The sequence below is a fragment of the Dipodomys spectabilis genome, unplaced genomic scaffold (assembly GCF_019054845.1).
Source record: "Dipodomys spectabilis isolate Male_0828 unplaced genomic scaffold, ASM1905484v1 ptg000657l, whole genome shotgun sequence".
Lineage (NCBI taxonomy): Eukaryota > Metazoa > Chordata > Mammalia > Rodentia > Heteromyidae > Dipodomys > Dipodomys spectabilis.
In genome coordinates this window covers 594266-611792 of record NW_024871334.1, presented here as the reverse complement: position 1 = coordinate 611792, position 17527 = coordinate 594266, and the positions used below count along the sequence as shown (strand labels likewise).

Sequence of the window (17527 nt, the reverse complement as noted above, 5' to 3'; positions counted from 1 at the left end):
TGCCCTGTCCCTAAGTTCTATCTGAGAAACATCAGAATGGCCTTTGCCATGCATCTTGCCAACTTCCCGTTCAGAACACGTAGCTATGAGCAGCTCAGCTCACAACAATGTTTGAGCAGTGATGATCATGATATATAAAATTGTCCCACAGAATTATGGTGCAGATAAAACATTCCTATTATTAGTGACCTTGTGATTGTTGTAATATCATAGCATCACCCACCTTGGCATGTTCATGTAGATGATGGTAGCTAGCCTAAGCTGCTGCTAGTTGCCTAAAATCTAGTAATACATTGATGTACAGTTTACATTTGATATGATAGTAAATGTGTTTCCTAATAGTCTTGAATTCTGTATGTCTGTATATATGTTTCACTATGTCTCAATGTTTCTGGGAGATTTGTTAGCAGCATTTTCCGTTAGGCTTGGGTGGATTTGTGTTTTTCATCTCTAGCCTTCCTCAGATCTGATCTTGGAGATCATGGCAAAGTCAGTTTCCCCAATGCGTTATTCTCCGTGCTATGTTGAAGTGAAGTCTCCCTATGTTTAAGTAAACCTCACAGTGGAAAGCAGAACATCTGATCCAGACAGTCAAGGATGACTACAGACACGGACATGGAGAAGTGCCTGGGAGACAGTGCTCATGACGGAGCCACAGGGACCCGGCCTCCATCCCAGACGGGACATCCACAAGACTCCAGAGCCATCGTGATAGAGGAAACCCCAGGACAGACGGGGCCCAGCAAGGTCAGTCTACATGCACATGGCCTGTTTTCTGTCCAGTCCAACCCAGACTCCTCATGTCCACTTCCACATCCCTTGGAGGTCAGCAAGAGGCCCTGGTCAGGGGAGACTGAGGAGTCCACCAACTTTCCCAGGGCGCAATAGGCTGAGCTCCATGGTATCGCCAACCCCTATGTTTTATAGACTGTGTCCCCAAGTACATTTGATGGCTGGACAAAGAGGAAAAGAGGGTGTGAATCACTGAGTCAGAAAGTGAATGAATGGAGCAATTCTGTTAGCTCAGTTCTGAACCCCTGAGCAGTGCACAGGTGGAGTGGGGAGGGCAGCATTTGAGGCCTGTTAAGAGTGAGCTGTGTGGGTGCCCTCTTTCTCTCTCTCTCTCTCCCTCCCTCTCTCTCTCTCTCTCTCTCTTTCTCTCCTTCTCTCTCTCTCTCCCCAGAACTCAGGGCTAGTATTTTAGGTACACACATCCATTTCAGCCATTTCTGCATCTTTTCTGATGTGATTTATTTCTGGTACTGTGCTATGGTTTTGCCTGGGGCAGGTTGCAGACAGTGATTCCACACTTGCCTCCTGTGTAGCTGGAATCACAGGAAACAGCTGCCACAACCAGCTTATCGATTGAAATGTGTTGTCATTAAGGTTTTGCCCATTTGGCCTTCATAAATACTCATTTTAATCTCCTCCTCCCAAGTCTCTAGGATTACAGACAGCAGTCACCATGCTAGGCTTTTTCCCTCTTGTTCACAGAACAAATTCCAACTCTGTGAATCCTGGGATCTTTGTCCTGAGTCTCATGGGGTCATCAGGGTCCCTGAGCTTCTTCAGGATCAAATACTGGTCACCACTGCAGAGCCATTTTTGCTTCCACCATGATACTCTGTTCATTCTTAAAGTCCCAGCAAAGGACTGGAGACATCACAGAGGAGTGCGGGTCATGAACTCAGGAGAGATGCTGTCACACTGTGGACACAGAGGCAGGGCAGACAGCAGGAGAGCAGCCCTGGGCTCTGTGTGCAGCTGCTCCTGAGCTGGCCCGGCTCCAAACTGTGCCGAGCGCCCCCTGCTGGTGCTGAGCACCCTGCAGGGAGGTTTGTGTCTGGCCCACACTGGATTTCCTGCACTGTGTCTCTAGCACAGTAATAGATGGCCGTGTCCTCCACTCTCAGGCTGTTCATCTGCAGGTAAAGTGTGTTCTTACTGTTGTCTCTGGAGGTGGTGAAGCGACCCTTCACGGATTCTGCATACTTTAAATAACTACTATCACTATTGATGTATGAGAGCCACTCAGGCCTCTTCCCTGGAGCCTGGCGGAGCCAGCTCATGTAGTAACTACTGAAGGTGAATCCGGAGGCTGCACAGGAGAGTCTCAGGGACCCCCCAGGCTGCACCAAGCCTCCCTCAGACTCCACCAGCTGCACCTCACACTGCACACCTGCAAACACAGAGAATCCTGGTCAGCAATGGTCACACACATCCACTGTTCCTCCCACTCATGTCCATTTGCACACTCAGTGTCCCTTGCTCCCCATGAATCACCTTTCAACAGAGCAACAAGGAGAACCCAGCGCAGCCCCAGCTCCATGGTGGTGGTCTGTGCTCAGTCACTGGTGGAATCAGCTCACAGAGCTCAGGTCAGGATGGGTTGGTTTTCATGGGCAGAGGGACATCCTAGTTGCATGTCCTCTGCTATAAAGCAGCTCTGGGGGGAAGGTCTAGAGATTGGGCTCCCAGAGCAGAGGTGACTGTGTTGGAGGAGTTTGGTGACAATGGTCACCTTGGAGACATCATGATGCACTGACTATGTGCTGTGGTCACACTGTACCTCCAGCTCCTTGGGAGCCTGAGGCAGAGTGTGAGGACACTGAGAGCTGTCTGGGGTGCAGAGGGACACACATTTCCTCTCACTCTGCCATTGTGCCTGGTGATCGTTCTGTCAGCATTGCTGGTCACACACAAAAACACAAAGTGCAACATGCGTGTGACCTCCTTGTGCACATGCAAGAGTGTAAAACAATGGTGAATTGTTTCCACACTGGCAGCGTCTCCCGTGGTATGAGCTCCATGCCTGGTCTGGGCCTGCACAGCCAAGGAGGGCCCACAGTTCTTGGTGTGTTCCAGGAGAATGGTGCTCATCTGTGAGCTCTGCAGAGCCTCCTTCCTCAGCCGAGATCAGGTGTGGCTTTGACACAGTTTATTTCATTCTGACCACAAACCAAGATGGCAAGGGTTCAGGCAGATGCTTGACAGTTGGCTCTGCTGTATTAGTTTCACAGTCTGGCTTTCTTGTTTGTTTTTCTGGTTCATATGCACTCTGCATTTCTGACAGTATCCCATGTATTGTATATTGTGATAACCTCAATGAGTCACTACATGTAACATACAGTGCTCATAGGTAAACACTGATTTGGTAACTATCGATAAAGTATTTGTGTGTTCTTCAAATTGTTTTAAAAACCATGGGATCCCTTATTTGCTTGCAATTTTTTTATTGTTGAAATACTGTACAGAGTGTTTACAATTACATGATCAGGATCATGAGTACATTTCTTATCAAGCATTGTTGACACCTCCTTTGTTTCCACTTCCCATCCCTTCCATTCTCTCCCTCCCACATCCCCCTCCCCCTTGCTCCTCTCCCCCCCACCCCCTACTCCCCCACACCCAGGCAAAAGTTGATAAGTTTGTTTTTCGACATAACGACTTGTACATCTCATTGTTGCAACGTGTCCACCTGGATCCCTATTTAAACAATTTTTTTCCCTTCCCCTCCACAAATTATACCAACATCAATTACAGTGGAAGCAGGGGTTATACTGTGGGGGAGGGACATACAAAGCAACCAAAAAATCATCTTATAAACATATTAGAAACAATCGCAAGAAAGATAAATCTTTTGAATCTTTATCTTGGGGTTCACTTTGCCTAACATCAACTTGTCTGACAGTTTCTGTTTGTCTCAGATACACACTAGTTATTGCAAACAAGACATAATGTGATACTGGTGTTTCTATGGTTGGTTTATTTCCTTTAATCTAACTCTCTTTAGATCTATCACAAATGACAGTCTCTCTTCCAGTCTGTGGGTTAGTTCTATTCCATTGTCCACACCTTTCCCATTTCCTTTATCTGTTCTTCTCTTGTTGGACCTTTACATTAATCTCAGCCCTCCTCTGCCACGTTCTCCCTAGGATGTCCTGTGCTCCATGCTCCACTGCCCTGTCCATAATTTCTATCTGAGAAACATCAGAATGGCCTTTGCCATGCATCTTGCCAACTTCCCGTTCAGAACACGTAGCTATGAGCAGCTCAGCTCACAACAATGTTTTGGGCAGTGATGATCAGGATATATAAAATTTTCCCACAGAATTATGGTGCAGATAAAACATTCCTATTATTTAGTGGCATTGTTGTAATATCATAGCATCACAAACCTTGGCATGTTCATGTAGATGATGGCAGCTAGCCTAGCTGCTGCTAGATGCCTAAAATCTAGTAATACATTGATATATACAGTTTACATTTGATATGATAGTAAATGTGTTTCCTAATATTCTTGAATTCTGTATGTCTGTATATATGTTTCATTATGTCTCAATGTTTCTGGGAGATTTGTAGGCAGCATTTTCCGTTAGGCTTGGGTGGATTTGTGTTTTTCATCTCTAGCCTTCCTCAGATCTGATCTTGGAGATCATGGCAAAGTCAGTTTCCCCAATGTGTTATTCTCCGTGCTTTGTTGAAGTGAAGTCTCCCTATGTTTAAGTAAACCTCACAGTGGAAAGCAGAACATCTGATCCAGACAGTCAAGGATGACTACAGACACAGACATGGAGAAGTGCCTGGGAGACTGTCAGGGGATGAGCAGAAGTAGGGCAGACACAGAGGAGAGCTGGGGCAGGAAGAGCAGAGGCAGGGCCAGTGCATTTGTTTACCAATTAATTAATTTAGTTATTATTATAAAGGACATATGTTAACAGGTACTGGTTATTATTCAATACAGATATACATTGTTAAATGACATAGTCTAAGAAGACACATGCTCTAAAGTATTGATGATTTTGTTTTGGTGAAATCTTTCCTTTCTTCATCTTTTTACAATGATTAGTGCTGTGCTACGAGATACCAGCTCCTCCTGAGGAGTTTTCACATCCAAATGAGGACCCAAGACACCACAGTCTCCACATGGACAGAGTAATGGATGTCTCCTGGTGAGATGAATGATTTGTCTCATCATCCACAAAAACGGTCCTGGGGAAAACCTCAGAACTTGCAAGTCTTCTTCCTAAAGCCTGCAGACAAGTTCACACACACGTTCTTGTTCAGGAAGTGAAGCTTGCTCTTCTCTGATCAGGATGTAATGGAGAAATAACAAGGACCTGTTTGAGCAGGTGGGGGCGTCCGGGATGCAGGGAGCTCAGTCAGATTGCTGTGAGATCACCTGGCCCAGCCCCTCGTGCCCAAGATGCACGTGCACAGTGACAGTGCTCATGACGGAGCCACAGGGACCCGGCCTCCATCCCAGACGGGACATCCACAAGACTCCAGAGCCATCGTGATGGAGGAAACCCCAGGACAGACGGGGCCCAGCAAGGTCAGTCTACATGCACATGGCCTGTTGTCTGTCCAGTCTAACCCAGACTCCTCATATCCACTTCCACGTCCCCTGGAGGACAGCAAGAGGCCCTTGTCAGGGGAGACTGAGGAGTCCACCACGTTCCCAGGGTGCCATGGGCAGAGATCCAGGGGTATGGCCGACCCCTGTGTTTTATGACTTGGATCCCCAAGTACGTTTGGTGGTTGGACAAAGAGAAAAGGAGTCTGTGAATCACTGAGTCAGAAAGTGAATGAATGGAGCAATTCTGTTAGGTCAGTTCTGAACCCCTGAGCAGTGCTACAGGTGGAGGGAGGAGGGCAGCATTTGAGGCCTGTTAAGAGTCATGGGTCAATGGACTGTGGGTACTTTGTTTGTCTGTCTGTCTTTCTCTGTCTGTCTCTGTCTCTCTCTCTCTGTACTGTTTTGAACTCAGGGCTACTATTTTAGGAACATACCTGCATTTCAACCCTTTCTACAGCTATTTAATGTTATTTATTTTCTGGTACTGTGCTGTGTTTTTGCCTGGGGCAGGTTGCAGACAGTGATTCCACACTTGCCTCCTGTGTAGCAGGAATCACAGGAAACAGCTGCCACATAAAGCTTATCGATTGAGATGTATTGTTATTAAAGTTTAGCCCATTTGGCCTCCACAAACTCATTTTTCTCTCCTCCTCCCAAGTCTCTAGGATTACAGACACCAGTCACCATGCCAGGCGTTTTCCCTCTTGTTCACAGGACAAATTCTGACTCTGTGAATCCTGGGATCTTTGTCCTGAGTCTCATGGGGTCACCAGGGTCCCTGAGTTTCTTCAGGATCAAATACTGGTCACCACTGCAGAGCCATTTTTGCTTCCAGCATGATACTCTGTTCATTCTTAAAGTCCCAGCAAAGGACTAGAGACATCACAGAGGAGTGCGGGTCATGAACTCAGGAGAGATGCTGTCACACTGTGGGCACAGAGGCAGGGCAGACAGCAGGAGAGCAGCCCTGGGCTCTGTGTGCAGCTGCTCCTGAGCTGACCCGGCTCCAAGCTGTGCCCAGCGCCCCCTGCTGGTGCTGAGCGCCCTGCAGGGAGGTTTGTGTCTGGCCCACACTGGATTTCCTGCACTGTGTCTCTAGTACAGTAATAGATGGCCGTGTCCTCCACTCTCAGGCTGTTCATCTGCAGGTGAAGTGTGTTCTTGCTGTTGTCTCTGGAGATGGTGAACCGGCCCTTCATGGAGTCTGGGTACCATGTGCTACCACCATCTGGATTAATTCGTGCAACCCACTCCAGCCCTTTCCCTGGAGCCTGGCGGACCCAGGCCATGTAGTAACTACTGAAGGTGAATCCGGAGGCTGCACAGGAGAGTCTCAGGGACCCCCCAGGCTGCACCAAGCCTCCCTCAGACTCCACCAGCTGCACTTCACACTGCACACCTGCAAAGACAGAGAATCCTGGTCAGCAATGGTCACACACATCCACGGTTCCTCCCACTCATGTGCATTTGCACACTCAGTATCCCTTGCTCCCCATGAATCACCTTTCAACAGAGCAACAAGGAGAACCCAGCGCAGCCCCAGCTCCATGGTGCTGGTCTGTGCTCAGTCACTGGTGGAATCAGCTCACAGAGCTCAGGTCAGGGATGGGCTGGTTTTCATGGGCAGAGGTTCGTCCTATTTGCATGTCCTCTGCTATAAAGCAACTCTGGGGCAGAAGTCTCAGGAGGGCAGCGCACAGAGGAGATGCAGTGGAAGACAGAGTTTGTTAGATGGGTGAATAAACTGAAATGTCTGTAACCAATTGGCTTCAAGAAACCCACTGATGGAATATGAACTTCTTTATAGAAGTTTAACTCTGCTTCCCTTAGTCAAGATTGCTGAGCCATTTGCTTTTTAAAAACATTTTCCCTCTTCCTTTTGTATTGTTTATTGTTTGTATTTGGGAGGGTAAGGGGGTCACATAAAATCTGGAACAGGAATGAACAAATATCACAGAGATACTCACCAGACACTGTGGAAAATGAACTGGAAATCTAATGGGTGGGGCCAGGAGGGAAGGATTGGGAGAGAGCAACAGAAGGGAAGAATGGTTCATAAAGAACTGCACTGATTGTACCTGATTCACGTAACTGTAACCGCTCTGTACATCAACAACACAACATTTTTTAATTAAATAGAAAATAAAGGTGCCGTTCAGTGAGGCAGTTTATGAATACACTGAGGCTTGATCAACGTTGCCCCTTTCAACATTCCTGCCCACCCCTCCACCTCCTCTTCCCTCTCTCTGCTTAATGTTCAGGACATGTATGCTGACATCATTGAACACAGCAGTTCATGGATTCAAGGCATGTGGATCTGAGTCATTCCTTCCTCACCTTTCCTCTTTGACCCACCCTTAGCTCAGTGTTCTCAATTCTGTGGCATACGCATTGTATTCTTGCCTGCGTTCTCCACGTTGTCTCCTTCATTCTTCTACCATTTGCCCCTCATCTCTCCACTCCCAGTACCCTCTTTCTGGTGCTTACTTTGTTGGTTTTTGACTTAGTCTTTGTGAAGAGCTATACTCCTTGATCTCTCCATAGAGCCTAGCTGCGAGCTGGTGGCTCACGCCTGTAATCCTAGCTACTCAGGAGGCTGAGATCTGAGGATTGCGGTTCAAAGCCAGCCCGGGCAAGAGAGACTGTGAGACTCCTATCTCCAAAAAACCACCAGAAAACCAGAAGTGGCGCTGTAGCTCAAGTGGTAGAGCGCTCGCCTTGAGCTGAAGAGCTGAAGGATAGCACCCAAGCCCAGAGTTCAAGCCCCACGACCAACCAAAAAAAAAAATCCATAGAGTCTGTTGTATGTGTCTCCCAGTGAGACATATAATAACAGCAGGAGAGGACCATTAGCATCGTTGTTCTGGGAAGCAGGGATGACCTGAGCTCTCTCCTCTAATTGTACATGGAGCACTGCTCTCATCCACGCACATTGTGAGAAACCTGTCAGTCAGGAAGGTCACCACGCTAGACCCAGGTCCCCAGCGCCACATTGTCCCCCTTTCCCACTTGTCTCTGAGGAGCCTTTTCTCCAGGCCTTTACACAAACACAGCCTTGATACTGAGGCGTGGCAGCCTGGCTTTTGAGTGACCCAGGACTGGAAATACCCCCGGCAGATCAATGCCACACATTAAAACCAAGCCTGTTGAAGGTTGCAGTGGAGATGTTGTGTGGATGGAATGACATTCCTCACTAATTCCTCTCTGGCAACCTGGGTGGATCTGACTGGGAACAACCTAGAGAGGATGACATTCCACCACAGAGGCAGCGTCTACAGCAGGCTCTGGGGAGGTTCTAGATCTCTTCCTGATGGCCAGTCGCAGGAGCTCCCACCCACCCTGCACCTCCACAGCCCACGTGCTCCAGGAGGACCTGGCCCCAGCCGGTCCTCAGTCCCATGTGCACAGGCTCAGGACAGTGAGGTGATGCAGGTGAAATCCCAAGTGACGACTATTTTCACACTCATCCATGTGCCCTTAGCTACAGATTTCCCCTGAGCTTCCCGCCAGAGTCCATAGAGAGAAGAACAGGACAGTCCAGGGCACGCAGCCTGGGGACACCAGTGAGTTCTTCCCAGGCATGCAGGAGCCAGGGCCACAGCCTCATTGACCACCAGGTCCCAGTACCGGGCCTGGGGTCTAGAGACTGAATACAGGCCACGTCTGCAGGGGATTTAGTGTGAAGGACAGGTGTGGACAACACAGACAATTAAGAACACATATATCCTTATAGGATAAAGCAGTGACCAGATCCAGAACTGTGGCTGAGAATCCCATCCAACCTTGTCATCTACAGCATGTGTAGAAAGGGATGGAGGCAGAGGAGCTGGTGGGGGTCACTGGGCCTCTGCAGGTAGCCACAGCTCAGCGGTGCCCACGACTGGGCTCTGTGGGTCACAGAGCAGCCCCCGGTCCTGACCGATGGCCCCTCACATGTCACCAGCAAGAGGAAAGGGGACAACGGGATCAAAGCCGGGCTGGACGCTGGGCTGTGTGAGCAGAATGGTGGGCCTTGAAATCCATCAGTGACACGGAGGCCCTGGCTCTGCACAACATCCCGTGCACTCCGACCTGAGGATAAAGACTGACCTAGCCAGGGAGTCCACTGCGTCTCTCCCGAGTCTGAGAGGAAAGGACTGAGCAGGGATCTTGACCTTCCTCAGATTAGACCCCAGTGATCTCATCAGTGTCCACCGACCGTGCATGGTGCTGTGTCTGGTCCTCTCAAGGAGGCATCATCAACCACAACAGACACAGGGCAATGGAAGACAGAAAAAGCTGTGTGCTGAGGGGTTGGAGAACAGTAAGAACACAGTAGACAGCTCTGTGGGGGACGCTGCGTCCTGTGGAGAGGCCAGGCACACAGAGGAGTCAGGGCCTGAGCTCCACAGCTGCTCCTGTGACTGCCATGACCTCAGTGTGTGCCCAGCGCCCCCTGCTGGTGCTGAATGAGCATGACCTCAGTGTGTGCTGAGCGCCCCCTGTTGGTGCTGAGTTCCCTGCAGGGAGGTTTGTGTCTGGATTTCCTGCACTGTGTGTCTGTAGCACAGTAATATAGGGCCGTGTCCTCCACTCTCAGGCTGTTCATCTGCAGGTAAAGTGTGCTCTTGCTGTTGTCTTTGGAGATGGTGAAGCAGCCCTTCACAGAATCTGTGTACTGTGTGTTACTACTACATAAATGGATGAAATCCACTCCAGCCCCTTCCCTGGAGCCTGGCGCAGCCAGTTCATCCAATAACCACTGAAGGTTATTCCAGAGGCTGCACAGGAGAGTCTCAGGGACCCCCCAGGCTGCACCAAGCCTGCCCCAGACTCCACCAGCTGCACCTCACACTGCACCCCTGCAAACACAGAGAATCCAGGTCAGCAATGGTCACACACATCCACGGTTCCTCCCACTCAGCTCCACTCACATAACCAGTGTCCCTTCTTCTCTGCAAATTACCTTCTAAAATGGCCACAAGGAAAACCCAGGTCAGAGCCTCCTCCATGGTGGAGGTGTGTGCTCAGTGCTGATCTCAGGATGGAACCCCTGGAAGTCAGGCCTGACCTGCAGAGCTGCAGCTTTTCATGAGCAGAGGGAGGCCCCATTTGCATGTCCTCTTGGTATATAGGCAGCTCTGGGATGGAATCTGAGCAAAGGCAGTGCAGAGAAGACAGGAGAATCAGGCAGTCAGCAGTGACAATGATTACATGGAAGAGAACACAGACCTCATCGCACAGCAGAGCGAATGCGTTAGAAAACCTCATCTTACTGCATTTTACACAGCACAGACAGTCATTGCTCACATTAGGTGTCATGATGTGTGCATGTGTCACATTGTTGGTGGTATGAATTTGTAATTGAAGAGTCTCTTGATTGCTAGAGGTGCACTGCCCTTGAGCTGTGTGTCCAGCCGTCTTTGCTGTATTTGCTTTAGTGATTTGGGATATGGTCATGCATTTTTCCTGGTGGTATGGGCGGTGTTCTCCTATCTGTGCTTTCTGTGCAGCTGAATGGATTGCTGTGCATGACCGTGTTTATCTCTGGGCTGACACTGTGTCTCTGGGACTGGCTCCAGTCATTCCTGCCAGTCTCCCCTACCGAGGAGGGGCAACCAACCCATCTGACCATTTTGTCACTTTTAAACTATGGAAATGCACTTATTTTATTTGCTGCAAACTTGTTCAGCTTTACCACATAGAGGACTTGTTTATAACATTTCATAAGCACCACAGCACAGGGAAATCTGCTTCACCAGCAGCAGAGTCAGGAAATGGGGCATTCTTCTGGAAGCAAGTCCTTGGCTTCCGCTCTACCCCTCCTGCCACCAGCAGTGGTTGTGGGTTAAGAAAGGCTGTGTGCTTCCTACTGCAAATATGCAAATATATACTGTACTGTGTACAGGTGTGCACATACAGTGTGGACGTGTACACACGAAGTCTCAGTCATTTATATGTTGTAGTGGGTATTGGTATGCATAAACAGTGTGGACATGGACACATATGGTCTCTCTCTCTCTCTCTCTTACACACACACACACACACAGTACTGGGCACACCTGGGCAAGGAGCCCCGTGGGTGGGGTCTGTGGGTCTGCAGCTCTCCCAGGCTGGATTTTCACTGAGCTTTGTCTCCTGCAGTACTGAGCACAGGTCACAAGGGCATGCAGGGCAGTGTGGAGGGGTCTGTCCAGGGCGTCCTGAGCTGCACGGTGCCCGCACCATTCATGCCCCGCTTTGCCCTCATCCTGAGCCCTGCGTCTGTGATGGAGTGGCTGCTCCAAGGCTCCTTTCAGGTCTCAGCTCAGGGAGCTGCACTTGGCTTCCTCTTTCCATCACAGTCTCTTATCAGAGCTCCTGGACCACTCCAGCGTTCATGCCAAAGCTCATCTCTCTGCTCTGTCAGGTTTTCTGTTTACTTCTTTTTTCAAGCTAGTCCTGGGCCTTGAACCTGGGCCTGGACTCTTTCCCTGAGCTCCGTTTGCTCAAAGCTGGCACTCTTCCACCAGAGCTAGCACAACTTCTTTCTTTGTCTGTGATTAGTGGGAGATAAACATGTCACAGTATTTCTGGCATAGTGCGATTTTGAACTGTGATCCTCAGATCTGATCATCCTGAAAGCTAAGATGACAGGTGTGAGCCACCAGTGTTGGGCCATTTTTTCTTTCAAATTAGCTTCATTGTACCAAATAATGAGTTTCCTTATGACATTTTCACACGAGTGTGTAATGCACTTTGATTGCACACTCTCCTGCCCCTGACCAATCTTGCTGGCTTCTGCATGCTATTGCCATTCCAATTTTATATTCATGCTGTTGATCTTCTCCAGATCTTTATTCCACCTAAGAGACAAAAATACAGTATTACTCCTTTGGAGTCTGGCTTATTCTCATCAACAAAGTGTTCTCGATTTCTTCAATTTTTCTTCCAGTGATGTAAGTTCTTTCCTCTTTATAGCTGAATATTTCCATTCTATATACATCATTCCTCTTTATAGCTGAGTAATTCCATTCTGTATACGTAACACAATTTCTAGGTTCATGCATTGAGGAATCCATTGAAGGGACCCAGTCTGATCCCCAAACCTTTCCTATGTGGACAGTTCAAGACAAACACAACTGTGCAGTCACTATATCATAGACTGCCCGAGACCCATTGCGTGTGTGCAGGTGTGAGGAGAAGGATCATGGTGGCTTGGCTTTTAGTCTGTGGAGGGTTTTCCATTCTGAGTCCCATAGTGCACTCGCTCACATTCTGAGGGCACCATGGAAGGTTTCTTTTCCTGCATCTTTGTCAGTTCCCGTATCTTTTCTTGATGATCGTCAGGGTACAGTGTAGGGAGCCAAAGGGAGTCTCTAAGCATGCTAGGCTTGATGATCTCACTGGAACATCTTGAGGCTGTTTACAGAATCCAATCCTTTCATCCTGCCCCAAGCAAACACCCTGTAGCTGCTAACGACCACTTTTTCACACTGTTCTAAGCAAACATTCTGCAGCTGCTACGGCCAATGAAAAAGCTTCCTTATTCTAAGCATATAAATACCCCTTTGTGAAAAATAAAAATTTGCAGCGTGATCAGAATCCTTGTCTTGCTGTCATTCTTCGTGTCTCTTGTCCCTTCATTCCTTCTTGCTTAGGTTCACCGCCCTCGTTGAAGTCCTGCGGGTCGGGACAACTGGCGCCAATGTGGGGCATGAGCCTCTGACTAAGGAAGGAACGCCGTCCTCCGGGAAAACTTGGCCAAGTACAGTCCGAGATCGCCTCGACAGACCCTGCGGAGAGACAGATCCAGGAGGAGAGTGAGGACAATGCACGGTGAGTCACCCACCATGGGACAAGCAATATCGTCACATGAGCTATTTCTGTCAGACCTCAAGGAGGCCCTCAAGACATGGGGAACACGGGTTAAGAAAAGGGATTTACAGGGGCTGGGAAGGTGGCTCAGTGGTAGAGTGCTTGCCTTGCATGCATGAGGCCCTGGGTTCGATCCCTCAGCACCACATAAGCAGGAAAAAAAAGCCAGAAGTGGTGCTATGGCTCAAGTGGTAGAGCACTAGCCTTGAGCTGAAGAGCTGCGGGACAGCGCCCAGGCCCAGAGTTCAGGCCCCACGACAGGACCACCCCCCCCCCAAAAAAAAGAAAAGGGATTTACAATTATTTTTCTCATTCATAGAGAACTTGTGTCCTGTTCCCCTTTGAAGGAACCATAGATGCAAAAAGATGGCAAGGAGTAGGAGATTAACAGATTATTATGAAACTTTGGTTTGGAAAAGGTTCCTGCTACCACCTTTTCCTATTGGAATTTGATTAATGACATTTTAAAATGTTCTCTATTTGATAGTGAAATTTTAAAACTTGTAAAAATGGGAGAGGAGGTTCTCCAACATGCCTCTTGGCCCGCCGCGGCTTGCCCATCGGTTGTATTAGATATGCCTTCTGGTCCATTTACTGAAAATCCCTTCCTTTTGTGGCCTGGCCCTTCAAGGGCCCACTGCCCCTCCAGATCCAGATGTTTTTTCTCTCCCCCCTTTACCTAACCTGGCCCCTTTACGCGAGTCCCTTCAACATAGGCGAGAACACCTTCAACCTTTAAAAGAACTGCGGTCCCTTGATTATGAACTCTGCACACTGGCCTTGGCCCATATGCCAAAACCGCCTAATAAAATTAAGGTTAGATCATGCCATCAATCAGTTCTCACCTTTCCAGTAACTCAGAGCCAGACAGATAGGACCTCAGAGGGTGAGGAGGACAACTCAGAAGAAGAGGAAAAGGAGGATGAGGAACAGGATACTGGGGATGAAGAGGAACAACCCACGCAGAAAAAGGCCAACAAGAGTATAAGAGGCTTAGCCTTCAGTTTGCTGAAAAGCTTAAAAATGCATGTGTCCAATAAGGCCTGACTGCACCTTATACGTTAGCCTTGTTATAAAACCAAAGTGCGCGCTGGCTCACCCCTAATGATTGGAAGTTCCTGGCCTGCGCCACCCTTAGTGGGGGTGATTTTCTTTTATGGGATGCAGACTTTAAGGAACAATGTAGAGAGACCGTGCAAAAAAAAATTGACTAAAACATCTTCAAAAACCTGGACCTATACTAAACTTTTGGGTAATGTGCCCTTTGATACCAATGTTAAACAGGCGCGCTTTCCTACCGAACTTTTGGCACAAATTCAAAATGCTGGCCTTTATGCTTGGAAGCATCTCCCTCAAAAGGGATCGGCTACTACTTCCCTGGCAAAAGTTAGACAGGGGCCAGAGGAACCCTACAGTGACTTTGTCTCACTGCTTAACTTGGCTGCAGAAAAGCTTCTTGGGCTGAGTGAAAGTGAAGGTGCCTTTATTACATCTTGCCTTTGAAAATGCTAATCCGGCATGTCAAGATGTCCTCTGGCCACATAAAAACAAGGGTGACCTCTCTGAGTTTGTCAGGCTTTGTGCTGGATTAGGGACCACTCACGCCATGGGGCTCGCCATAGGCGCTGATTTTACTAAGGCATTTCAAAGTTCAGTCCCTGGCTAGGTACTTGCTTTAATTGTAAGCAACCTGGTCACTTAGCATGTGAATGTCCCTTGGCAAACAAAGCCAAGGGGCAATGCCCTCCCAAGCTACAGGTAGACCACTCCCTGCCACTCTTTGTCTTTTAGATCAAGAAAAAGTGGCCCCAAGGTGGCTGCCAGAATGCTTGATAAAACAGGTGAATGGCTTATCATAACCCAGGGGAAACCTTCCCCCCAAGGATGATGCCTTTTCTCTTACAGATGCAGCTAGAACTCCAGACGTGGACACTCTTGTTTGAATTTATTAAATAACGGATTAATCTCTTGGCTTCTAAGCCCACACAGGTTCATCACCATAGCCTTGATATGGCAGACCAAGGCATTGAGATCTAGGATTTACCCCAGGCTTTTAATTAGTGTTTTGCCATGAGCTTGTTCCAGTGGGAACCCTCCCCCCTTCCTTTTTCTTATTTAGAAAACCTTTCTCCTTATTCATAACTCCTGATCATTCAACGGGCAAGACCTATTGCGCCCGTGCCATAAGGGATAGGTTCGCCCCTCCTCCTATAGGCTCCTCTGCTTGGGGGAGGATGCACCTATGGGAGGAAGAAAAAATGCTCAAATCAAGGGTGCAGGTAAGACTGCAGAGGGATCCCAAAACCCAAGACCCCCTGAGTGGCAAGCTCTGGTGCATGACGGTTGGCATGCATACCCACAAGCCGTCTCCTCAAAAAACATGCCAAGGCCTGTAAAATTCCCTTCCCCGAGTGCTCACTCGGGAGTGGAGAAAAACCCTGGGCCCTTAGAGGAACAGAGCATCTGTCACCCCCTTAAAAAGAGCAGCCAACAATTGATGGTCAATTTTCTAAATAAGAAAGGGGGAGATGTTGGGAGCCAAAAGGGAGTCTCTCAGCATGATAGGCTTGACGATCTCACTGGAACATCTTGAGGCTGTTTACAGAATCCGATCTTTTCATCCTGCCCCAAGCAAACACCCTGTAGCTGCTAACGATGACCTTTTCACACTGCGCTAAGCCAACATCCTGCAGCTGCTACGGCCAATGAAAAAGCTTCCTTATTCTAAGCATATAAATACCCCTGTGTGAAAAATAAAAATTTGCCGCTTGATCAGAATCCTTGTCTTACTGTCATTCTTCATGTCTCTTGTCCCTTCATTCCTTCTTGCTTAGGTTCATTGCCCTCGTTGAAGTCCTGCGGGTCGGGACAGTACAGTTGGAATGCAATGCAGTCATGATGTGCATTTCGTTTATGACTGAGAATATTGAATATCTTTTTTGTGTTATTGGCCATAGGAGATTCTTATTTTGAGCTCTGACCAATTCCTCTATATATTTATTAATGGAATTGTATGTACTGGTGTTTAATTATTTGAGGGATTCATGTATCCTGGAAATTCATCCTCTGTCAGATGCATGTATGGCCAAGATTTCGTCCCCTTCTGCATATGGTGTGTTTACTGTAGGAATTGAATGTGATTCTCTCCTCATGGCAAAATGTGAATTGAGTCTTGTCCACTTCCAGCACTACTTCTTTTCCTCCAGGTCTTTGGTACTTCCAAGTGACAGTATCACTTTCATTTTCCATTTCTGGGAAGAAGGCCATGGGACTTTTGATGGAGGTTGATCAGTTCTTTAGACCTCTTTTGGTAATATGGCCATTTTCACAGTATCTGTTTTCTGGATCCTTGTAATTTAATGTCCTTCCACTGCCTTGATTTTTATGAGTGTCCCCTTCAATTCCTTACGTCAGTGTTTTAGAGTTGTCATTGTAGAGGGCCTTCTGTCCTTGGGTATATTTATGCTGGGCATTTTATTTTTTTATTGTTTTTGTTGTGAAAAGACTGTACAGAGGGGTTAGAATTACATGGGCAAGATAATGATTACATTTCTTATCAAGCATTATAGCCTCCTCCTTTGTTTTCCCTTCCCACCCCTTCCCATCCTCTTCCCTCACCTCCATCCAATCCTCCCCCCCCACATCAAAGTTGTAAAGTTCGTTTTCGACATAATGACTTGTAAATCTCATTGTTGTAATGGGTCCACCTGTATCCCTATTTAAACGATTTATTTTTTCCCTTTCCCTCCACAAATTATACTGACATCATAAACAAGGGTTATACCATAGGGGAGAGATATACAAAGCAACAAAGAAATAATCTTAGAAATGTGTTAGAAACAATTGCGTGAAAGAAGAAAACATTTAAATATGTATCTTAGGTATCCTTTCTCTAATATCAACTTATCTGAACTTTTCTGCTTGACTTAGACATATACTAGTTTTTTTTTGTGTTTTGTTTTTTTGGGGGGGTCCAGTTGTGGGGCCTGAACTATGGGCCTGGGCACTGTCCCTCAGCTCTTCAGCTCAAGGCTAGCACTCTACCACTTGAGCCACAGCACCACTTCCGGCTTTTTTCTTTTTGCTTTTATGTGGTGCTGAGGAATCGAACCCAGGGCCTCATGGATGCAAGGCAAGCGCTGTACCACTGAGCCACCTTCCCAGCCCAGACATATACTAGTTATTGCAAATAAGGGAAACCATGGGACCTATGTTTCTTTGGGCCTGGTTTACTTCACTTAATATAATTTTTTCCAAGCCTTTCCATTTCCTAATAAATGGGGCAATGTCATTCTTTCTGATGGAGGCATAGAATTCCATTGTGTATATATA

The 17527-nt window shown here is 47.7% G+C and overlaps 1 long non-coding RNA gene and 1 gene segment (V, D, J or C); both read right to left on the bottom strand.

Moving 5' to 3' along the window:
- Positions 1 to 2000, bottom strand: LOC122101369. The gene is made up of 3 exons (XR_006146364.1): positions 1853 to 2000; positions 790 to 794; positions 1 to 10 (listed from the first exon to the last, which is right to left on the bottom strand). It is a non-coding gene; the product is annotated as an uncharacterized LOC122101369 (long non-coding RNA).
- A 4002-nt stretch (positions 2001 to 6002) lies between these two features.
- LOC122101355 overlaps positions 6003 to 17527 on the bottom strand; it is a 29831-nt gene continuing 18306 nt past the window's right edge. Inside the window, 3 exon segments of the V gene segment in view lie at positions 6003 to 6758; positions 6863 to 6952; positions 10143 to 10200. Coding sequence covers positions 6259 to 6758; positions 6863 to 6908 — 546 coding nt within the window.